Source organism: Curcuma longa, chromosome 11 (assembly GCF_044706935.1).
Source record: "Curcuma longa cultivar G26 ecotype Majalengka, Jawa Barat chromosome 11, ITB_CL_G26_1.1, whole genome shotgun sequence".
Taxonomy (NCBI): Eukaryota; Viridiplantae; Streptophyta; class Magnoliopsida; order Zingiberales; family Zingiberaceae; genus Curcuma; species Curcuma longa.
Window position 1 is genome coordinate 29,099,759 of NC_133871.1, and position 23,266 is coordinate 29,123,024.

The 23,266-nt window shown below is 37.5% G+C and overlaps 4 protein-coding genes across 12 annotated transcripts; all 4 read right to left on the minus strand.

The window, feature by feature from the left end:
* Positions 1–4,253: 4,253 nt before the first annotated feature.
* Positions 4,254–8,072, minus strand: LOC141838314 (uncharacterized). The gene is made up of 8 exons (XM_074725755.1): positions 7,876–8,072; positions 7,373–7,598; positions 7,170–7,304; positions 6,679–6,901; positions 6,003–6,189; positions 5,534–5,718; positions 4,976–5,113; positions 4,254–4,487 (listed from the first exon to the last, which is right to left on the minus strand). Exons 1-8 carry the CDS (start codon positions 8,012–8,014, stop codon positions 4,359–4,361), a joined length of 1,362 nt encoding a protein of 453 aa, XP_074581856.1. The 5' UTR covers positions 8,015–8,072; the 3' UTR covers positions 4,254–4,358.
* A 380-nt stretch (positions 8,073–8,452) lies between these two features.
* LOC141838312 (protein SUPPRESSOR OF FRI 4-like) lies at positions 8,453–14,335 on the minus strand. 8 transcript variants are annotated; one of them, XR_012602625.1, is made up of 9 exons: positions 14,006–14,335; positions 13,704–13,801; positions 11,968–12,094; positions 11,449–11,822; positions 9,785–9,942; positions 9,616–9,669; positions 8,761–8,905; positions 8,624–8,692; positions 8,453–8,529 (listed from the first exon to the last, which is right to left on the minus strand). XR_012602625.1 is itself a non-coding variant. In XM_074725753.1 (7 exons), exons 1-7 carry the CDS (start codon positions 14,194–14,196, stop codon positions 8,834–8,836), a joined length of 1,074 nt encoding a protein of 357 aa, XP_074581854.1. In that variant the 5' UTR covers positions 14,197–14,335; the 3' UTR covers positions 8,453–8,833. The 8 variants fall into 8 exon arrangements, 1 of the variants encoding a protein (XP_074581854.1); XR_012602626.1 differs by having other exon boundaries at positions 8,624–8,695; XR_012602623.1 differs by having other exon boundaries at positions 8,453–8,692.
* A 633-nt stretch (positions 14,336–14,968) lies between these two features.
* On the minus strand, positions 14,969–19,992 carry LOC141838427 (glyceraldehyde-3-phosphate dehydrogenase GAPCP1, chloroplastic-like). Of its 2 annotated transcripts, XM_074725903.1 has the most exons (14): positions 19,815–19,992; positions 19,602–19,690; positions 19,427–19,497; positions 19,279–19,317; positions 18,766–18,866; positions 17,642–17,754; positions 17,179–17,278; positions 16,944–17,090; positions 16,577–16,637; positions 16,338–16,435; positions 16,109–16,251; positions 15,657–15,740; positions 15,477–15,566; positions 14,969–15,388 (listed from the first exon to the last, which is right to left on the minus strand). In XM_074725903.1, the coding sequence occupies exons 1-14, from the start codon at positions 19,869–19,871 to the stop codon at positions 15,334–15,336; spliced, it is 1,248 nt and encodes a 415-aa protein (XP_074582004.1). In that variant the 5' UTR covers positions 19,872–19,992; the 3' UTR covers positions 14,969–15,333. The 2 variants fall into 2 exon arrangements, 1 of the variants encoding a protein (XP_074582004.1); XR_012602642.1 differs by lacking the exon at positions 14,969–15,388 and having other exon boundaries at positions 16,107–16,251.
* Positions 19,993–20,264: 272 nt separating this feature from the next.
* On the minus strand, positions 20,265–23,263 carry LOC141838426 (putative potassium transporter 11; the record flags this gene model as incomplete). The annotated part of the gene is given in 8 exon segments (XM_074725902.1): positions 20,265–21,585; positions 21,660–21,914; positions 21,992–22,106; positions 22,172–22,204; positions 22,206–22,225; positions 22,338–22,598; positions 22,795–22,845; positions 23,018–23,263. Coding segments are annotated over 8 exon segments (1,979 nt in total), but the record flags the coding sequence as incomplete, so codon positions are not given.
* Between the last annotated feature and the right edge of the window lie 3 nt (positions 23,264–23,266).

The following is a 23,266-nucleotide window of genomic DNA, read 5'->3' on the forward strand; positions in this document are numbered from 1 at the left end:
CAAGCCTCAACCCTGCTAGCCTGAGAATTCAATTTTCATTATGAATTTTTATTTGTACCTGTTAGAATATTTAGGAATTGTTAAAATATTCTGTTAAGGTTAAATATTCTGTTTTTCTTTTTTAGAATAATTCTCCTAGAAAAGGTCCCTATATTCATGTATAAATAGGGGCTTATATCTTGTAATAGACAGAGAGAGAAATCCATTGTCTTATTATTTTACATGGTATCAGAGCGAAGGGATTTAAGTTTATCCGCCTAACCCTAATTCTTTCTCCTCTCTCTCTTCATCGCCACCACCTCCCGCGTTGCCTTCGCCGAGGTCGAGGAGATCTCGCTGGACGACGAGATCGTGAGGATCGAGGAGATGATCGCACAGCTGAGTTCGAGGCTGGAGGCGCTCCGGGCCAAGAAGGCGGATCGGGACGCGCGGGGGCGGCCGCGCGGGAGGATCGTGCCGGCCAAGTTCATGGATCCGTGTACGCCCACTTTGAAGAGAATGGATCGGGAGATGGAGGCGATGCCGGCGAATAAGAGAAGCCAAGGATCTGAATTGGATGAGTTGGATGTCGTAGCGAGCTCCCTGTCGCTTACTCAAACTTCTCCCCGTTCGATCATGAAGCTTGCTGCAACTCTTCAGAAGAAGATGAGACTTCAGATTTGGGACAACGCAGCCTTCGAGGTCGGTGGTTCCGCTGCCAAGATCTCGTCAGCTCCTGCTCCTCCTCCGCCTCTTCAGGAGGTTTCGACGAACACTTCTGATCCGGAGGATCTCGACCCTTGCAAGGAGAACCGCGGCCCCGAGGCCGTCGAGTCCCTCCTCCTCGACGCTGCACTGCCCAATAAGGCAGCCTCCCGCGTCTCTCCATCCCTGTTCGCGACATCCACCGCGAACAGAGAGCAATCACGACGCCATTCCAGCACCTTCTGCTTTTCCAACAACACAGCAGCAGCAATTTTTCTTCCTTTCTCTCTCTCTCTTCGCCACGCGTTTTCCTCGCGTGTGCTCGTGTTTAGGTTTGGGTTTTCCTCCCTCCTTAGGTTTAGGGTTATCTGCCCAAACCAATCCTCTTCCTTCTCTCTCTCTGTTCGCCACGCGTTTTCCTCACGTGTGCTCGTGTTTAGGTTTGGGTTTTCCTCCCTCCTTAGGTTTAGGGTTATCCGCCCAAACCAATCTTCTTCCTTCTCTCCCTCTGTTCGTCACGCGTTTTCCTCGCGTGCGTTTCTGTCAGCCGCCTTCCTCGTCGCGCGTTTTCCTCGTCGCGACGCAGCAATTGCAATGACTTCCTTCTCTCTTTGTTCGCCACGCGTTTTCCTCGCGTGCGTTTCTGTCAACCGCCTTCCTCGTCGCGCGTTTTCCTCGTCGCGACGCAGTAATCGCGGTGGCTTCCTCGTCGCGCGTCTTCCACGATGCGACGAGCAGCATGTTTCCTCACGACACCACTCTTCCTGTGATCACGCGCTCCTGTTTCTTCCATGAGACGCCACTCTTCCCGTGGTCGCGCGCTTCTGTTTCTTCCTCGTGACGCCACTCTTCCCGTGGTCGCGCATTCTTGTTTCTTCCTTGCGATGTCACTCTTCCCGTGGTCGCGCGCTCTTGTTTCTTCCTCGCAACGCCACTCTTCCCATGGTCGCGCACTCCTGTTCTTCCTCACAACTCCACTTTTCCAGTGGTCGCGAGCTTCTGTTTCTTCCTCGCGACGCCACTCTTCCCGTGGTCACGCGCTCCTATTTCTTCCTCACGACGCCACTCTTCCTGTGATCGTGCGTCTCTCTTCTCTGCTGCCCTCTTCTAGTAACAGCAACAAGCTAGCAAGTTCCAGCTCTCCGAATGTCAAGCTCATGCCAAATCAGGGGAAGTCTCTTTCAAATCCTGAACGATACAGGCGATTAGTAGGGAGACTAAGCTACCTTACTGTTACTCGTCCGGATATCTCATTTACAATAAGTGTAGTAAGTCAACTCTCTATGCAAGAAACATTGATATGCTATAACAAGCATTATCCGATATATCAGAGGTGCTCCAGGAAAGGATCTTTTGTATGAAGACAAAGGACATCCTCGAATTGACTACATATGTAACAAGCTGGGTACATATAATTTATATCTTCCAGCTTGAGGGGGAGTGTTAGAATATTTAGGAATTGTTAAAATATTCTGTTAAGGATAAATATTCTGTTTTTCTTTTTTTAGAATAATTCTCCTAGAATAGATCCCTATATTCATGTATAAATAGGGGCTTATATCTTGTAATAGACAAAGAGAGAAATCCATTGTCTTATTATTTTGTTGCATCTGTTCCCAACTGATGTTTAAATGTCCACTCTATTTCGTAACCTTTTTAAGCATTTTGGCCACAATGCAGTTTTAATGGTTTTGGGGTGTTGAAGATGTAAATTTAAACTTTCACTCGTCATGCTGATCAGACCTTTTCTTCTTCCCCTCTAGTTTTGCAGGTGTAACCATTTGCTGCTGCGTTGGATGTTGCAGACCTGGCTTTATATTTCATTTTTTGAGTAAGATCTGCTATCTATGGTTGGCACTATGAATGTCTGTAAAAATGTAAGCAGGTCGATTCAAAAAAAAAAAAAAAAAGGAAAAAAAAATAGATGCAATCTTGCACTTTAGTGAAATCTATGTTGTTGAACTTCATCACTGTTTCTTGTTCCTTTGCTACATGCCACTCCAACTGGTTTGTATCATCACACAGGAGTTAATTATGCCTACGGCCTGATCTTTATTTCTCTGAGCTACCTAATGAACTCTTGTTCTAGATGCTAGATACTGGTTGAAGAAGTCTCAACGGGCATAGCCGAGTTGATACTGGGGTGGTAGAATTGTTACACAGGAGTAAAGTTTGAATCTCATTCTTTTAGGAAATAAGTTCTTCTGACTTAGAAGATCGTTCGGTATCGTGATTTATCATCCTTCCATAAGTTTTAGGATGAGATGTGGAGGGGTGTTTGAGATGAGTGTTATCATCTTTTTATCACATATATACAGGTTGAAGAAGTTGGAAAGTTTGTTTGGCTTTTTAATGTTCTATTGGATGTTTCTAAATTTCTCAATTTCAATATCATTTGATTATTATCTATATTTTTTTACGATTTAAAATGATCGGTAGAAATTTCAATATCATTTGATTGTTTTGTGATTTTTTAATTAAACCTTTAGTTTAAATCCTACGAAATTGATCCTGAATCTAAATTTTTAGTTTAGTTTTAATTTAAATTTTTTTGGTTTTGGTTTAATTTAATGTTTTTTAAAATTAAAATAATTAAAAATTTACTTTTACAAAATTGGTAAACTGGGTGGGATGAAGATGAGAACCTATTATATTCCGTTGTCCTTTTATTTATTGAAAATTGAATAGTTTTTTCTAAAATTATTCACTTTGATTAATTTAAAATAAGCTGTCTCTTCTAATTTGTTACGAGAGGATATTTACATCTTAATTGAGCAAAACCAATTGCGATTGGGTGAAACATTTCAACGATATTGTTCGATTTTTTGAATTCCAAATGAATATATATTTTTTAAAAAAATAAGTTGTGAATAAATTAATTTCAAATATGAGCACTCATGTTTATTTTCATTTTGGCCATTCAAATTAAAATAAACTTGAACCATTCCAAACAAATTGTGTCTTTTTAAATAAATCGAGATGAAGTAAATACGAATACATCATGAACGAATACCTTTCTGAATTATCAAAACAGATTTGACTTGCCTAACAAATATAGTCATTTAGCTCATTTATCTTAATCCTCGTAAATAAATTTCTCTATGTATGGTGGGTGTATCATAACTCACTAACTCAAGAATTAGTTTATATTATATTTTGTCATGTTCATGTGAAATGTGTCATCATTTTATTTTAAAATTTAAGAGACACTTCGATAATCATTTTCAAGCAAGTTGCATTACATCAAAAGTTAATGGTCAATTCATCCAAAAATCTTATATATTACTGTTAATTTGGTGTCATTCTAATGTATCTGTCTTTAATCATCTGAAAATTTTGATTCACCATTAAATACTAGATGCAAATTGAAGAATCCGACCGCGATACCTAAAACACTGATATTTTATCGCACAAATATAATCCTTAATATAGGCACGTGTACATTTCTTCTTAGACATCGAATACAACAATTCTACTATTCCATAATTTTTTTACACTCTTAAATAGTGTCATTCAAAATGTTAATAGCAAGCTGAAGATCAACTTGTGCAAAAATGTCATGTTGCACAAGGGAAACTATTTCAGAGCACCCATAGCAAAATGTTAATAGCAAGCTGAAGATCAACTTGTGCAAAAGTCATGTTCTATTTGTCTGCACTAGGGAAACAATTTGTTCAGAGCACCCGAAGCAAGATGTTGGTGAGGTATCCGCCTTCTGGATAGGCAGGATCAACAGGATGATCGCATGATGCACCAGCTTGGCGCAGAACTGTGATTCTTCGTCGAGCAGAAGATGCAGCACGCTGCCAAAAAGAAAACACTTCTTTCAGTTAACTTTTAGTTGCTTGCTATTAGAAATAGCAATAACCAATAATTGTGGGTAAGTGTATCTACTAACAATGTTTATGATGTTCAGTAGTTATGTAGACATGATAGCTATGCGGACAAACCAACTGGCCCATTCCACATGATAGCCAGAAAAAATCAGAACAAAACTGGCCTCAAACTAGTATCGCAAAGGCAAAACATCTTAGTGTTTAAAAGGTCAACCACAATCTATGATCTTCAAATCTTACTTATTTTTATGCATTCAGCAATTCTGCTGGCAATCAACAAAGGGGTTTCAAGAGTAAAACCTTAAAAATACATCTAGTTTATTAACCAGGTAAGAATTAAATAAGAAAAGCGAAAAGCATTTGTAGTATCACGTAGATGAAAATTGGAACGTAGACTCTCGTGAGTTAGAATGTGAAATATATATATATGCATGAAAAAGGAAACTGTGACCTGCCTGAAGGATATGCAAGAATGATCCACTTTGTGCCATGGCTCCAGAACAAGAACATGTCATTAGTAAACCACCTTTCTTTGTGATTTTCATGGCTAACGAGTTTAGATTTCTGTACATGCCAGATGCACTTTGCAGTACCTACAGGAATTGAAGTCTTAGACGGGAAAAAAAAAAAAGAAGAGATAATCATTCTATAGGGGAGAAGAAAAATAGAATTAACAACATTTGGAATTTTGGTCAGACATTGCAATAGAGTTGAAGGCCACTTATATTTCAGCGAAGGAAACTTCATACTTCAACAGAAATTTTTTTGGGCATACATTGCCATAGAACATGAATTTTCATAAATAGAAATACAGATGTTCCCTAACTGATCCATCAATCCAACTAGTCTAATTGCATATTCATGTTTGATGTACTGTCAAACATCTGGTTAATGCTCACTTTTTCTCAATTAAGAAGCTTCAAAGTAAATTAGAAAGCTGTGCTGCAAATGAAATTAGGTCTGCTTTGGCATTTGATGTATGGGTTATTTGGTAGTAGAAGAACAAAGGTTACCTTTCTTCTAGGTGCTAATTTTGGTGGATCTAAAATTACTATATCCCATGATTCATCTCTGGCAGCAGCACTTTTCATGAATGCTATTGCATCTTCCCTTAAAAATGAGATTTTTCCTGGATCCAATTTGTTAAGTGAGACATTCTCTTTTGCCAGTTCCAAGGCTGGCAATGAAGAATCAATTCCTGGAAATGGTAAGATCAAGACAGTCACATATGCATTTATGGGAAAAAGCAGTTTTCTAGTACATGACACTGTTTACAAGTGCAAGTTATATTATGGCATCATTTAAGAAAATATAAGCAAATCGTATCAATAATATAACCATATAAATAACTCTTTCACCAAGAATTATGGTGCAAGTAAAGAAGTACTTTTAACACATCACACATCAATGCACATTGCTGAACAGCTTAGGGAATAAGTGACGAACTATCATCATATGGTATATCAGCTTACAGTATTTTACCGATAACATTACTAGCGCCACCGAATGCAGCATTCAATGCAAAGCCACCACTATAACAGCAAACATCAAGCACTGTACGATCTCTTGAAATTGATGAAATTAAGAGACGACTATCACGCTGATCAGCATAGAAACCTGTTTTTTGACCATCTAGTGAGACTAGGTAACATATGCCATTCTCCTTCACCTACAGTAAACAAGTTGCACAATCTAATCAAGATGAACAAACACAACGAGACAAGAAAGAGGCACATGCTAGACCAGCATCTCAAGTAAAAAAAGTTATTCAAGTGGCAGCCACCAAGTAAGCATAGTTGATTGTAAATAAGCAGAATCTTATAGATATAGAAAGAGTTGGTGTCGGGAAGTTTTGCAATGTGATTGATTGTTAATAATGGCATATTTAACAGAGCAAAGTTACACAATAAACCTCTTAATTTTTCCATAGTCAAAGGAAAATGACAATGAATTAGTATATACATTGCCGTCATGTCAACGGAAACCTTTATGAATGGAATTATGAAGGGAATAATAACTGATTCGAATCAAGATTCTTGCTTCTTGGGTTTAAGGCCGCATCTTTGGAAAGTTGTTTATTAACATATCCAGATATTATGACATGAAAAGCCTTTGAATCTCAAGTGTAAGTAGCAAATTGAGCTATCTTTTGTCTTACCTTTACTCTTCCACGGCATGAAGAAGAGATATGTTCCCCATTAGAAGAGATTTCCAATCCTTCCTCTTTTAGTATATCAATAGAAGGTCTCCATTTTATATGGTTTACATCTCTAACTCTGCCAACAAGGAACTCAATTTCTTGTTTATATTTCTCAACCCATGCAGCCGATGAGGCTATTACCGCAACATCACCAAAAACATCCACAATCAAACCTGACAACCTGCATTCATCAACCCAACAATCAAGAAACAGAACTCCAAACAAATACTTCAGCTACTATTTGTAAGTAGAGAAATGTATTTTGCAAATAAAGAAGACAAGGTTCAGAAAGCTACAAAACATCAAAAGGTTAGTTTGTTCAATTTGGACTTTATACTAGTTCTCTAACATTTTAATTTCAGTAATCAACACCATGTGAAGAACGACACAACAATAATCCTGACCCTCATGCATTGGTTGAAAGCATCATAAGCCTAGCATTCTCCTACCTATCCCCCTCGCTGTTGACCAGACGATATGCATTTGTATCATCTGAAGGAAGTACCATGCTCCTACGTAGATTTATAGCATCATAAAGTCTTGCTTCAAGCAGCTTCTCCATGTTTAGTGCATAGCATGGTTCCCTGTGAATATTTAACAATGATGAGCAGCACGAACATCAACTGCCTCACATCACAAGAAATAAACTTACCTTGCCACCTCTTCTTCCAGCTGCATAAGTCTAACACAGAACATAGACACCGAATTATATAGACCCCAGCCAATTGTCCTCTCCGACCCATCAGCAACGAGAACAACATCTCCAGTCTTAGGAGGGGGCTGACCTATGATTCTGTCAACTGCACCACTGTAAACCATAGGATTTCCATATTTAAAGACCTGTGTCTTCCCTTTCTTCAAGACAACTTTTGCCAAACCTAATAGATCACACACACAAAAAAAAAATTCAAGCAATGCGCAAAAAAGCATTTTCCTCTTCCACATCTCCCGCCTTGTATTAGCTATCCGCGGGTTTTAAAACCCAACAAGCTATAAATGAATCCTACTCGCGCATAACATCGAACAGGAGAAGCGCAAAAGTATTGTAATACAAATGGAAAATCAATTAAGCTCCGAGATTCCAATCGGAGCAAAGATGTAACGGTCGTTTGGAAAAAAGTAGCAAAGTGCATCGCAGTGAGTGAAAAAGACAACCTTTGTGGTTGGCGGCGACATCTTGTAAGGTGGGTCCAGCGGCGAGGGCGGCGGTGGCGGCCGACGAGAGAGCAGGCCGACGAGAGGAGATGCTCCAGGGTTTCAGGAATCGAGAGGGAAGTAGTTGCATACGGAGCATTCTAATGGTAGCTCGATCCTCCTATATCTGGTATCTTGCCCGTGGTATCGCTCCTAGAAATTGGGGAACTTGTCGTATTTTAAATGCAGCAGGGATTTCAGGTGGAAGATCCTTGCGAGTTGACGGCCGAACTTAAATCAGTACAAATCCTGCGGGAGGATTCGGACGGCTGCTCCATTCATAAATGGACATGTTAAAGGATATTTCAGGAAAAAAAAAATCTAATAGGTATTTAAACATAATCTAGCTTGGCACTTTTTATTTACAAATGCTAATAAAAGTCTTTTTTTTTTATGTATTCGTGTTATCAGATTTGAATTAAAAAATGATAATGATGCACAAGATCATCACGGAAAAATATTTAAAAATGATAATAATGTCCATTTAAAAAAATAATTGCATCATAATGCATCATCACGGAAATGAGTAAAAGTTAGATATTTGAATAAATTAACTAGAAATGTATTACAATCACAATTACCAACCACTCCAAAATCACTTCCAGATCATCTAACCTGCAGTTTATATATGACCAAGACAAATTTAAGAATTAGCATCTTACTCAAGAACTCACAACAGTAACAAACTAACAATCTTTTCAGTAACAACCTCTTCTAAATTTTGACATCAAATTGGAATCTATATTCTTCGTCCTGTCTAAATTCTTCATATGAATGCCTGCTGGTGGCACAAACTCAATCAGCCTCCAAGTGATCTGATCATCTAACACTGGATAGAAAACACACCTTGTCGCTCCATGATTTGAGTCGTTCTGAGAACGCCTAGTGATCTCGCTAACTCCCCGTGACAACATGGGGTTTAGAATGTCATATGGCCAGCAAGTCGGCTTTCAGATATCCTTCTGTCTATGGCCGCATCGATGGAGTTCATCTAGTTCAACGTGTAACCACAAAAATCAATCAGACAGGTGAAGAAAGTATCAAGACGATTATTGCAATTCTATAAGCTTAACAATCAAACAACACTGTGGTAGCAAACTTGCTTCTGAACGAATGCTGACCTGAACCAATTCTGGTCGCCAATGTGATCAAAAACAGTAAACAAGAAATTCTTGTTGTCCCACTCAAGCCCCACACTTATTAAAAAGCAATAGCGATAAGAAATACAACACAGAAAATCAAAAACTAAATCAGAACTTGGTACATACACATTTTCGCATGGGCCTGGTGCTAGGTTGAGACCCCTCGTTGATTTGCAGCACGAGCTTGTTAGTTTTGTAAAATTTACTTGCAGTAGAAATAATGTGAAAATGTATTTGAAAACTTTGGAGGCTCCAAAGACTTGGAAAGAAATTAAGATATATTTTTCTTCCTCATCCCAAGGTCAAAATTAAATTGACACTGCCTAGTATAAGAAAACTTATTACAAAGGGCCGTAGTTCATAAAAGCTTTATTCATACCTAGTAGAGCGTACCGTTTAAATTGGGATGGGATTAATCCGACAGTAAGAACATTGAAATATAGCACAAAGAAGTTTTAAAAAAAAGTTCTCAATTTGTTCCTACCTTCAGGATCTGCACCCTAATTGCCAATCTATTTGACATAAATCAGAATGAATAACAGAAGCACTAATAACTTACCTGGCTAGTTTCATCATGCACCTGATACTTTGTTAGGGACATTCTTCTTTCTTCCTGCACAACAATTCCATATTAATCATATATTAATAAAGAATAATGCAGCATCTAGTAGCTAGGTCCAAAAAAAAAAGTTCAACCAATTAACTGATAGCAGTGGTTAGAAACTTGCCATTGACATTGCCTCATCATCCCAAACCAAGTAGACCTCATTTGTAGTAGGATGGGAAGCGGGGGGTTTATTTGATATCACAGGAGGTGGCCCAATTGAAGGGTTCCCAGTATTTGGACCGGAAGCATACATATGTGAGTTTGCATATGAAACACCACCTAAAAAGCAAAAAAATATATTTCAGACATATAGGTAAATGTCGTATCAAGCTAAGGCTGCGTGAGAATAAGTCGTAAATTGCATCTGGCTTCAGAACAATAGCAAATGTTGCAGGAAGAATACAATATTGAAGAAACAGAGATTCAATGGTGTAAACAGATAAATAAAAGCAAACACCACAAAGAAACACTAATGAACTTGTAACAAATCTTCGTAATTGATTCACTTTGCATCCTCAGCATGTCCTATTATGTGTCATGGCTCAACACATCATTAAAGCAAAACGTTGTGTTGCCATAGTGATGACTCTCCAGTTTGTTTCTTTTGTCATTTGTTCTTTCTGCATCAATCAACACCCAGATCACCCTTGGAATTCAAATTCACTATGAATTTTTATTTTTTTATCCATCCTTTGAATATGTCCCTTCCAATATTTCTCTTCTCAAAGTCAACATCAAACTATATCATGTCTCTCCTTATGCCTTCTCCCTCTTTCATAGTAAAATGAGGTTTATCCTCTCTCAAAATGATCTTGAAACCCTAACCACATTTTTGTATGCAGCACTTCTAATTATCTCTTTGTCAATTGGAATCCTAAAGATAGTTTAGTTATTGTTTCCCCTTTGATATCATCATTAAATGTCAAAAATTAACGCAATCTCCTCTGCCTATTTTGGTATTAACTCTCACACAACAAATACTAGAGCCATAATGTACCATCTTTTCTCTGTAATCCATCACGATTTGAAACATACCTTGCAAACTTCACTACCCTGTAGAATTTTCAGTTTAAAGAAGATGAAGATTATATCAACTTTGAAGATCAGATCACCTTAGTATAAATGTGTTTTAAAGATGATGTCCCAGCTTCGATCCATAGTGGTTGGTTGTCAAAATTTCTCAAACACACATCAATGTTGCACCTCCATCATTTAATCCAATTTGTGATATTATATTATTTGATGTTATGCAAGAAATGCAATTTTTCTTACCTTTAAGAAAACAGAACCTTATTCACTTTTATGTTTAAGGAAATTAGACCTTTAAAAAACACCAAATTTCAATAAAAAAATACAAATAACGTTTAGGTTGGCTACCTATGGATGCTCTGAAAGATAACAATATTGATTCAACCTGGATGCAAAAGTAAAATTTGAGTTATTAATTTTGTATTTCTGACATACTTGAACATAAACCTCTCTATTGACCATATGCATGACGAATTGTATGCCAAATTTTGGTGTATTTGAAATTTATTTGAACTTTCTATCAAAACATGTGATGATTTTTTGCTGCTTATATGGAGACGGTACAATTGGCCACCCTTTTGATAAAAAGCCAAAGAGAGTAGAGCAACCATTTCGCAAAAATATATCAAAGAGATGCATTGATGATTATAGCATAAACAATTTAATAATTAAAACTTGGAAGGGAAATAACTATAATCACATTGTTAATCTCAACAAACGGCATTGATGTAGATCCTTTAAACTAAGTTACTGCACCTGGATTGTTTTGAGAGATGTAACCACCTCCTATAGCAGTATTCAATCCTGAATTTGCATCAGCTACACCTTTCAACATTGTTGGGGAGGCTGAAGAAAGTGTTGGTGATGATTGTGCAGGTACACCAGCTGGGGTATTGATTGGAAATAGAGGTTGAGATACCAAAGGTGGTGTAGCTGTGGGTGGACCAGCTTGAGGAGGTGTCAGGAGTCCAGAGGTAGAAGTGGAGGCCAAAGGAGTTGTTGCATTCTGGATAGGTGTAGCAACAACAAGTGGGGGAACTGGAACAGATACTTGTGAAGGAAACCAAGGATTTGAACGAATAGCTGGAATAGGCCATGTTGGACGCTGAAATGGAAGGGCTGGATTATAACTGACAAAAAATGAAACGTGGAAGCACATGAGCTATGAGACCACAAAAGTAGCAAAATTTGAAAGCTAAACTGCATGCAAAAAACACAAATTCGAAACTCAAAGACACTAAATTTCTAACAATCAATGCAGTAAGTTACACATACACAGGAGGAACGCCAGCATATGCAGGTGGGGGAGGAAATCTAATGCCAAATGCACCAGGAATTGCACCGCCAACAAAACCAGTAGATGGAACTTCCACTTTAGCTGTCTTTGCCGCTGTCTCTTCATCTGCACCAAAACTCACTGAATCAAGCAAACCAAAAACAAAAATAAATGCATCCAGATAATACACAAAAATGCTCAGGTTAATTGACAATGCATCCTTCAAATGTGCACATAAAGTGGAATCCAATACACCGTGCAAAATGATTGGCAATGCCCCCAAACACTAGCAGATTTCACAGGAGGCATAAAACACATCACCAACAAATAAGCCAATATTGACAGGGTTTAAGTATGCTTTAACATCATGCCCTGCAAGTGCCAGTGCATGCTTGCACAAACAAATGGCATGTGATAAAAGCCTATGGTGGCAGTGAAAAGGTGGACATCTCACTCAGAAAGCATAAAAGTAGTGGTGATTTCATGTAAGCTAGAAATGAACAAAGATAACGAATCAGCATTACTCCCTTTTACATAGATAAATTTGAGCCTGCAGTTGGAAACAGCTTACAACACAGAGATTCTCTGAACAATTGCATAAACATGTATATGAACGAAGCCCTACTATGAGTAACAGTATTACAGCAGATCAAAAAAATATAAAGAAGCTTGCCCTTCAGTAAAAGACACCAACTTAAACAAATCAAAAACATAAATTGTTTAAACAAACCATTTTGATTTCTTCATATTGATGTCACGTGCATTTAAAGAATCATTAAAAAACCTTTTAGTTGAGAAATGAATACATGCTGCCACAAGATCTTTTAGCAGGCCAGATCTAGTTCAGAGGAAAACCAGGTCAGTGTCCTTCAAAAATAAGGGAACATTATGTTTGGTACCCATTAGAGTTTCAAATTTTCCTATCCACTGAATTAAGAAATCAACCTTTTTTATGAGTTCTTTAATTTGTTTCTCAGACAACCTTTTTATTTTTTTAAAATGATATTGCAATATGTTTATGCCAAATTAAGTTCCTCAAATTTCAAAACTTTTAGATTTTTTTAAAGATATTGATTATATCATATTATTATTATTATTAAATTCATGTCGAGTAGGGTTTCTTTTATGTTATTATGACAACATCCAAAACCTAAAAATGAAACCAGCCAACTTTCAAAATGATACAGGTTTTTGAATTTTTCAGCTCACCAGGAACACAATGTAAATTTAAAGCACCATAATACTTGGAACTTTCTCTTAAGACACAGAGTACCATTTTTCAAGATGAGTCATATTAATGAATGGAAGAGAGAAGTGGGGATAAACCATAAACCAATCAATTTTTAACCATTAGACTAAAATAATCATAAGCATGATACCTAGGCATGGGTATTGCCGTGTAAGATGTGGGGTTAAAGAAAGAAGGAACTAAATGCACAATTAATTGATCGTGTGACCTATGAAAAGAATCCCTATGTGTGTTGAACACAAGATATAGCAGTAAAATCTTAAATGTGAAAGAGGAAGACAGAAAGATTTAACATAGCAAAAAAAAACTCACACTTTTAGAAAGTAACATTGAACAAATATATGAACATATGTGTATTGACACAGAATGACAATTTAGACAGTACTTGATAAATGAAGACATCATCAATAATGAGAACAACAAAAAAGTTTCAATTATTTGGGGCAAGCATGGTTAAGCTGAAAAGAAGGCCATAAAAATTTTTACCTTCCCCATAATGAGCTGCTAAGATATCAGGAGGAATTCCTTGCATACCATAAATCTCAATGTCTGTTGAATCTCTGTCAGGCTTAGCATTAGGAACCCTAGATTAAAGCAAATGATATCATTGAAAAAGCATAAAGATGAAACCTCAAAAGGAGAGACCTAATCCGGAATACAGCGCATACCCAAAAATACAATTAACTTCAAGTTTGGGAAAAAATTTCAATGATCATTGATAGGCATAAACCTAGCGCATACCCAAAAATACAATTAACTTCAAGTTTGGGGAGGTAGAGGATACATACTTGGTCACAGTCTCCTTGTGGACCTGGAGGACGTGGATGGCCATGCCTCCAGCGGTGGAGAGCTTCTTTTGGCATACATGGCACTTGAAGTGCTTGGCTTTCTGATGCTGGACGAGGATCTTCTCGTCGTCGAACTCCCTGTCGCAGTAGTAGCACCACACTTTCGAAGGTCGCTTCTTCTTCTTCCCCATCGCCGCTCGCCCTGCGCGATCGCAGCCCTTGCCCTGTAGAGGTCAGTTTTCCTCGATGCACCTCCGATCGAACAGCGAACGGAGCGATGGCAGAAGCAGATCCAGGTTAGGGTTTTGAAGCTCGTCGCCCATGGAAGAAAAAAATACGGACCCGGCCGCTCGATATATAAAGTGTTCGAGTAAATTACAAGGTGGACGCAGAAAACATAATTATGCGATCCTTGGGTTCAAATATTATATTAGATGATTCAGAAAATAATAATTAACATTACACTCTTGATAAAAAAAAAAAAACATGATAAAATTAAATTTCAGTTAAAATCTAATGTTAAGATTTAGATAAATACTTGCAACCATCCTCCACATAAAAAACTAATATTTTATCAATTTTAGATGACTCATAGCTCAACTAATTTTATTTTAACATTCAACTAAATTTTAATATATAATGTTAAAAAAATTACGTTATCAAAATCTCACGATTGCTTCTAGATGTATGCAATTTGAATCTGCATTCAAAGCTTAAAAATATGTAAAAACCCAAAATTGTTTTTTTATCTGAATCGAGCAAGACTGATACTTTCTTAATCACTTGATTTCAATTCGCAACTTCTCTGTTATCTAACAAAGACTATGGTCATATTTTGATCTATATTTTTAGCTCATATAACAAATAAAACATAAACAATATCCATTATCTATGTTTAACTCTAGAAAGAGTTAAAATTAATGAGAGGATTTGGTGTGATGGAAATCACAAGTCATGTATACATTGTTACAATGAATAGCTCTATTGAATGTGATACAATGTTCTTGTTTCCAAATTCCACGGTTGCTACACTTGAGTATTGGCAACCTTGTAATAAGAGCATCGCAATGTGTATGTTAATGTGACAAAATACGTAATTACATCATATATTCCCAATTGCCCATAGCAATCTTATTCAACGGCAATCGGTAATTGCCCATGAATAACCCCATGGCAATTGCCATGACACTTGGTATGTAAATCGTAGCAATGTCAAAATAAGGTTCCCATGCTACATTTATTCAACAAAATCGGTTTTCCATGCACTAGAAAGTCTCCAATCCATAGGAAGCAGCATGCCATTCATTAGGTAAGTTTTCAGGCACAATTCAATGGCGAGCACTCACCATAGCCATGTGTTCGATGAGGTCAAGCACTCGGTTGCTGTAGAGAATAAAGAGGTGATACATAAGATGGAAATGGTTTGGTTTGCTTGTGGAGAATGGAGATGAAAGGTGGAGAAGATTGTAACCTGTAGCCCCATTCGTTGTCATACCATGAGACCAGCTTCATGAAAGAAGCACTTAAACCAATACCAGCTTTAGCATCAAAGATACTAGATCTGAAATGTAGCAGAAAGAAATAGAATGAAATTGAGTATAATGAAAGTGAACAAAAGGTTGTGATATTTGGTTGTACATGAAAGTTTTACCTCGAGTCACCAACCAAATCATTTGAGACAACATCATCTTCGGTGTATCCAAGAATGCCTTTCAGGGGACCATCTGATGCAAACCTGAAATGTGCTCATAGTAAACAATATAAAATTTAAAGCGCAAGAAGAAAAAAATCCAACACACAGGTACTTCAATTAAAATAAAACAAATCTAAAGTATTCATGTATGATGGTGGGCTTACTCAGTAGGCTGCCTCAATTTTGTTCAAACCCCCTATCATGGTAGCTGAACTAATACAATTTGGACATTTTGGATGAAATCATTGAGATAGTTGATTTGTTTTGAAAAGCTAAAGTGGCATATTTGAAACTTCAGGGGGAAAAATCAGGCTAAAACTAAGGGGCATTGGTCAAATTTCAACAACTATAGATTTGTAAGAAACTTTCCAGTATAAAAATAAGCACAAAAGAGGAAAAGACATGCACACTTGATGGCTGCCTTGACATCCTCATATGATGCACTTTTTTGAAGTCGGCAAGTTAAGTCTACAACAGAAACATTAGGTGTAGGAACCCTGAAAGCCATTCCAGTGAGCTTCCCATTTAAGTCCGGAAGGACCTTTCCAACAGCCTAATCCAGGATTGAATCAGTTCAAATTTAAAACTACGCAGAAGTATGGAATATCTTGATTATCATCACTGTCACCATGACCTCACCTTAGCTGCACCAGTTGAACTGGGGATGATGTTCTGTCCAGCACCCCGCCCTCCACGCCAATCTTTCATTGAAGGGCCATCAACAGTTTTCTGTGTCGCTGTAAAGACATCAATCTCAGAAAATCAATCTGAGAGTATTATGCAAGTCATGACAGTATGATAATGCATGCAATGTTAAGCATGTGTATATTTAATGACTATTCTGTCAGTATCTTAGAATTTAGAGTGAAAGGAAAAACCTGTGGTCGCATGAACGGTAGTCATGAGCCCTTCAACAATGCCAAACTCCTCATGGACAACCTTCAAGAAGGCCAATAATTATTTATCCCATAAGAGAGCTATGATGCATGATACATGAAACTTGGCATCCTATGAGGCATAGAGAGATTCATGTATGCTAACAGCCTAAAAAAGGTATATCTAGAGCATAATGAGAAGTTGGGAAATTTAAATTCCATGTGCATTCAATAATTATTGACTTGGGCATTAGAAATAATGTCCAATCCATAGACCCTTCCAGCGGCCCCACACAGTCGACCCCAATCCATAGACGTTGGGCATGAGAGGATATAGATTTTATAGCAATTATGCTTCTAAGTATGAAACCTTGGCAAGAGGAGCAAGACAGTTGGTTGTGCAGCTTGCATTTGAGACAATACTCATGCCTGATTCATATGTCTTCTCATTTACACCAATCACAAACATAGGAGCATCTGCAGATGGAGCTGATATTACCACTTTTTTTGCACCTCCCTATTGAATATTGAAAAAATAATCAACAAAACTGTCATACAAGAAAGGTGAATCAGCTATATGAGAAACTAGCATATGAAGAATATACCTTTAGGTGGGCTGATGCTTTCTCCATCGTTGTAAAAACACCAGAAGATTCAACAACATATTCTACTCCAAAATCACCCCAGGGGACCTCAGTTGGATCCCTGATAAAAAAAATTGCATAAAATTAGATTGCTCTCCGTATTATCTTTGATTGATTATATCTCAAAGTCAAAACGCCAGAAGATTCAATAATGTATCAAATCATACACAAATAAAACATAGATCATCAGTAACAATGACTACTAGATGTTATATGAGATCCAAAAAATCATTGGTTTTGAGAGTCAAGAAAGAACACATTCCTTCATCAATCTTGGCTATCTAATTTGTATGCAACAAAACATCCAATCATATTCTGGCCACTCAAATTTTAGGAACCCATGGTATAAGATATTGTTCAGAAACCTTAACATAAAAATATAAAGATATTGACAAAGGTTAGCCTGAAAAGATAAATGCAATACCTTTTGCTAGTAATCGAAATTCTTTTACCATTGATTTCTAAGTTGGACTCATCCACAACTTTGATGGATCCGCTGAAGGTACCATGTGTTGAATCATACTTTAACATGTATGCCTAGCGAAAAGAATATGATCATTATATTGAAAGAAATGGAAGAACAATTAAGAACAGAAAAAATTGTAGGCAAACCAGAAATCAATTTACTATGATAAAGATATCAAGGAACAACAAATCAAATCTTCAAAAGTTTTATCCTTAAAGATCTTTCATCAATACATAGCAAAAGATGGTTACTTCTTCTTCCATGGAAGATTGCTTACATAGTCACATATTTTATCAAACCTAAAGGTAAATGCAAAATCATAGTGGACGAAGAAAACTATATATCAGAGCAGTTATGTCAGTTGTGAAGCTTTTAGTTGATTGCATACTTCCATGTCCATTATTAGTTTAAATTGATGCTATAGAAATATCAAACTTTTGATACAACAAAGTGATACAAATAATAGCTGGGAAAAAAAATAATGCAAATAATTCCCACGTGATTTGGCATTTTCCACAAATACCATAAACAAGTTAGTAAAGAATCATTCTAAAAAGAGTCTGGCCCACTACACAAGAAGTGCTCAATTAAAAGATAACCTTATTAGACAAACTTAGAATTCTTATAGCCCACAAATGATTCCCACCTAAAAATTTATTAATATACAATATCATCAAGCCAGAGGTTCACTCATGAGCATTGCAGTCACATTGTTGGTTATTCTGTTAAGACCAAATGTAGCCTTTTGAAACTAGGAGCCACATAATCCAAGTGAGAAAATTAGAATATGACTCAAAACTTTCAACTTTCATTCCCATTCTCCAAACAACCCCTCAACAACACTATGGTCTTATAGGTTTCGTCTATTTTTTTCTAAACAAAGTTAGGTGAATCAAATATCAATCTAAAAATAGAACTCACTTTATTTTTTATTTTCACTCCTTTTTATTCAGGTCAAACTTGACTCAGAGACACAAACCATGTATACACATTTATCCACCAAAATACCTTTTTAGAGTCAATAAACACAAGTACTTAGTATTCCTATCCTAATTAATATTTATCAAATCAAAGACCCTTACCATATATTTAGAGTCAATGAAGGGATCATTCACAGCTACAATATCGATGTCATCTCTGGCCATTGCTATTCGTAATACAAGTCGACCAATGCGACCAAATCCTGCAGTGTAAGAAAGATTTCAGTATCACTCTAAGCACTGTCTAGACAGACTTGCCTTCCATATTGAATCACCTCTCAATGATACAAAAGATTGAAATGCAATAATTCAAGGCTAAGAAAAAATGAAGATTATGGTCCAGGATTCCAGGAACATGGAATAATTTGTTTGATTAACACGATTTTGAAAGATTTGGAATACAAAAAAGTTATTATCTTACAACAGCAATAACAAAGTAAATGTAACAATTCAAAAAGACACTTTCCATCATTGTATTTTCAGTTGTAGAGTTGAAACTTTGATGGTTACTTATCCATCCCATATGAATAGTAAAAAAAAATAATCACAACAGTTGGAATTGAAGAACTGACATGAAAGTCAAACTGAACAAGACCCCGAATTTACACTGCTCACCATTAATTCCGACCTTTGTCTTTCCACTGCTTGAAGATCCTAAAAGAAGGTACATACAAAAATTGAATCATGAAAAATCCTGGCATTGCTAAACACGGACTAGAGAATTTACTGGTCTGTAACTAAAGTCCTCCATATCATAAGTTACCCTTAACAATTTGTGGGGCTTCAGTCACTGTGGCTTTAACTGGATGAATGCTTCTGCTCCCATTAGATTTACTGCGTGAAAATATAAAGAACAAAGCAACGGTTGTCTTTTTTAGCATAATCGAACTTCAGATTGTCTATCTCGACAGCAAGGACTATGGTGATCACAACTTAACTGTGACAAACAACGGCGCAGAGAGGTCACCCCAGAACCCAAAAAAACTGTTCGAGTCTCAGCCGAGTAAGAATAGCGGATACGAGGCACCTGAACAGGAAGAAAATCACAGATGGCCTCGACAACAAAAATTAAACAAACAGAATAAGAAGGGCGATCTATATAGAACAAACAAGAAAAAATTAATCGAATTGGAAAGAACAATAACAAATACCTCTGGCGATCTTTCGATCAAGGGAGACGCAGATCTGAGAAGAACCGAGTGCGCCATCAAAGACCTCCAAAGTCTCGCCTCTTTCTCCGGATCAAAGCTAACAAACCCTAGAGGCCAACGAAATGGCAGGCGGTAGAGGAAAGAAGAGAGGAAGCCAGGTTATATAGCACCGTATCATGCCATTTCTTTTAAGTTCTCTCCTCGGAAGCAACGACAAGAAATGCACTAAAACGGAAAGAATACACTACCCCTTTTCTACTGGGGTAGAAGATGGGTCCCACGGAACCGGATGCTGAACGATCAGGACCGTCCAATTAAGCACTTTAATTTCGCATATTCTTTTCTTCCATAAATTTGCTTCTGTTTCACAAGCGCACCAGGAATATGTTCTCAAAGAAGACCAGCAATTAAGCAAGCACTTAACAAGTCGAACTAAATTTTGGATTGACAAAAACATTACAAGTCGATCATTTTATTGATATTAAAAGCATTAGCAATAGTACAAAAGATAGAAGCCTATTTGATAGAACTCACAACAAAACTGCAAGTCCTAGTAGAAACACTTCTTCTTCTCCTCTTCTGTGCAAAGTCATAAACTGAGTTCGTCTTCCTATGACAATCTCAAAATTACATACCCAACATACAAATACTACTGCTACTGGCAAAACTAATCTTACTGCTATTCCAGCTTTCTGGGATCTTCAGCTGATTCTTGTGAGCTATTACAACAGCATGATTGGCTAATCTTTATGCTGAATCCACATTATGACGATCTATATATAAAAGATCTGTCCAACATTCAGTAGGCTTTCATGAGGAACATTGAAGATCACACTGTTCTCCCTGCAGATCCTCCTCAGGAAAGCGTATATGTAATCGACAGTAATCTTCTTTATAATTGAGGATTCTCGACGAGCCCTCACGATAGTGTTCCCGAGAATGTGCACCACCCCAGCCTCCTTGCACCTGTTCATGAACTCCAATTCATCGCCGGCGGTGCCACTCGCTTGACCTGATGACCTCACCAGACTGCTTCCTTGAGATTGAGCAGGTTGGATAAGATCACTAGAAGATGCATAACTGAGATCCATGTTCGACTCATTGCCATTCTCTCTCGTCGGTACGTTGTAGTCTTCTGAATCTGAATACCCTTCCATCATGCTCTCTAAACGAACAAAGAGAGAGAGGCTATCAAACAGCATCTTTTCAAAATCATCATCCTTCTTGTGAAGATCCTTGTATCCATATCTTGCAACACAGCGAAACATATGGAAATTCTTTGGCCCTATCCTTCTCACAAGGAAACGTTCTTCCTTTGGCACGGTGTAGACTGTGAGGTACTTGACACAGACAAAAACAACCACCGAGTGGATGGCCGGAAGGTGGGTGATGAAATGGGAAAATATGTGAGGGACGCCACTCGCCAGCTCGGTGTACACAAATCCTATTCCAGGAACACGGACTAAGCCAAGACTTGGTCCTAGGCCTAGAATCCAAGCCATGGACACTTTGCTATGCATCTCGAATTCATATCGCTTAACTGTGCCATAGTGCCAAACATACATTATCACCAGAAATGTGGCAGCGATAACAAGAGGTACCCAACCACCTTGATCTATCTTGAAGAGCACAGCAGTTAGGTAAGGAAACTCCACCAACAAAGATAGAGCAGTGAAAATGCAGACTAGCAACCAATGGCTTCGCCAGACCAACAACATGATTGGGATCATAAGAAATGTCGTCACCACCATAACAATCACAACTGCAGTTCCTGTTTTCCATGAGAAAGAATGTAGAAATTTAATTCATGAATGAATGATATATAAAAGTGCAACGGCTTATTACCATATGCATTTCCAATCTGACTTTGATTCTTGAATCCAGCAGTAACCGCAATGCAGAGAATCATAAGAATCCAATTGATATCGGGAATGTATATCTGACCGAGAAACTTCTTTGATGTGTGCACAATCTTGACCCTCGGAAAGCAACCGAGTGCAAGAGCTTGTTTGATTATAGAAAATGTTGCAGAAATGGTGGCTTGACTAGCAACGATTGCAGCTGCTGTGGCTACGATAAACATGGGCCAGTATATGCCATCTAGAAAAACCAAATGTCATGACAAACACATGGAAAATGATGAAATCAAATGGTAGATTAAAGGCAGGCCAAGAAACCTGGAATGGATCTGTAGAAAGCATCATTAACATGGTCTGTGTGATGAACAAGATATGCAGCTTGCCCAGTGTATGCCAATAGAAGACAGGGAAAAACAACTGTAGTGAAAGCAATCTGCATGAAAAGGTTGTATTAGTCAAAAGAGACTCAACATATTGGCTATGATTATTACTACTTACCTGAACAGCTAATACTGGGAAATGACACAGGTCGGGCAAATAATGCTTCTGTTCCTGCAAAACAAAAAGAGGACAGACTACAGTGATCTTCTAAACATAATCAGAAAGTATATAATGTCTAGCATCAATGTGCATCATGTGTGAGATGAATCTGCGCAAAGCAAACCTGTTATACTGAGCAGAATTCCACCTAGTGAAATCCAACTATCACGTTTCCCTCGTCTAAAGTATCTGCAGATGTAAACTGGATTGAAAGCCTTCAGGACTGAGCTATCATATTTCCATATATTCAGAATGCCAATAACTCCAATTGACAGAAACCAGATGAGCACAACAGGAGCAAAAAGCCATCCGACTTTATCAGTACCATAGTGTTGCATACTAAATAAACAGACCAAAATAGCCACCGCAACAAGCACAACAACATCTGAAATATTGAGGGAGAAAAGAAATTAATGAAGAGCTCGTGGTGAAACGACCAGAAGCACCTGTTTGATCAAATTACTTAAACACAGATTCTTTTTGACTTTTGCCTTCAATTAAAACAGATGTCTTGATCTATGATTTAGCATCTGATACAATAAAAAGAATGGGAATAAAAATTCTCAAGGTTGCAGATTTACCATTGCTCAACTTTGGATGGTTAACCTTTATGCCACCTGACGCAGAAAGAACTGCAAAAGTATTCAAGCATTTTAGCATACAAGTTTCATTCCTCATTTCCATCCATAGATGTGATATAGTGCACTAATTAATAAAGAATATTCAATTCGAGATGAATAAGCAGAGTTAAAAACAAATAGAGAAATATTCTGAAACTAAAGGTATGATACAGAGTTAGTTTACCTGAGATGACAGGAGTGAGAATTCCATCACCAATCGCCATACAAGTGCCAACGAGAACAAGAATAAGCAGAGCATTTTTTTTAAATGGATGTGATTCTAACCATCTCTTGACTTTTGCAGCTAGTGACTTCTCGTCAAATGTATGGCGACTGTAAGTTGTGAGTTGTTCATCAGTTCTATGCTGGTTAGGAATAGTATTCACTTTTGCATGCCGGCAAAGTAGTGAATAGAGTGCAAAGGTACCACCTG

Bases quoted from the DNA above. Each gene is read 5' to 3' on its own strand.
- LOC141838312 (XM_074725753.1), bottom strand. From the start codon at position 14,196: ATGGGGAAGAAGAAGAAGCGACCTTCGAAAGTGTGGTGCTACTACTGC. The intron at 13,802-14,005 runs GTATGTATCCTC...GCTTTAATCTAG, and splicing joins CACAAGGAGACTGTGACCAA to GGTTCCTAATGCTAAGCCTG. The intron at 9,670-9,784 runs GCAAGTTTCTAA...ATTGTTGTGCAG, and splicing joins ATGATGAGGCAATGTCAATG to GAAGAAAGAAGAATGTCCCT.
- LOC141838427 (XM_074725903.1), bottom strand. From the start codon at position 19,871: ATGGCGCACTCGGTTCTTCTCAGATCTGCGTCTCCCTTGATCGAAAGA. The intron at 19,691-19,814 runs GTATTTGTTATT...CTTCCTGTTCAG, and splicing joins TGATCGAAAGATCGCCAGAG to GTGCCTCGTATCCGCTATTC. The intron at 19,318-19,426 runs GTAACTTATGAT...ACCTTCTTTTAG, and splicing joins AGCCCCACAAATTGTTAAGG to GATCTTCAAGCAGTGGAAAG.
- LOC141838314 (XM_074725755.1), bottom strand. From the start codon at position 8,014: ATGCTCCGTATGCAACTACTTCCCTCTCGATTCCTGAAACCCTGGAGC. The intron at 7,599-7,875 runs GTTGTCTTTTTC...GTGATCTATTAG, and splicing joins TGTCGCCGCCAACCACAAAG to GTTTGGCAAAAGTTGTCTTG. The intron at 4,488-4,975 runs GCAGGTCACAGT...TCTTTTTGGCAG, and splicing joins CATTCTTGCATATCCTTCAG to CGTGCTGCATCTTCTGCTCG.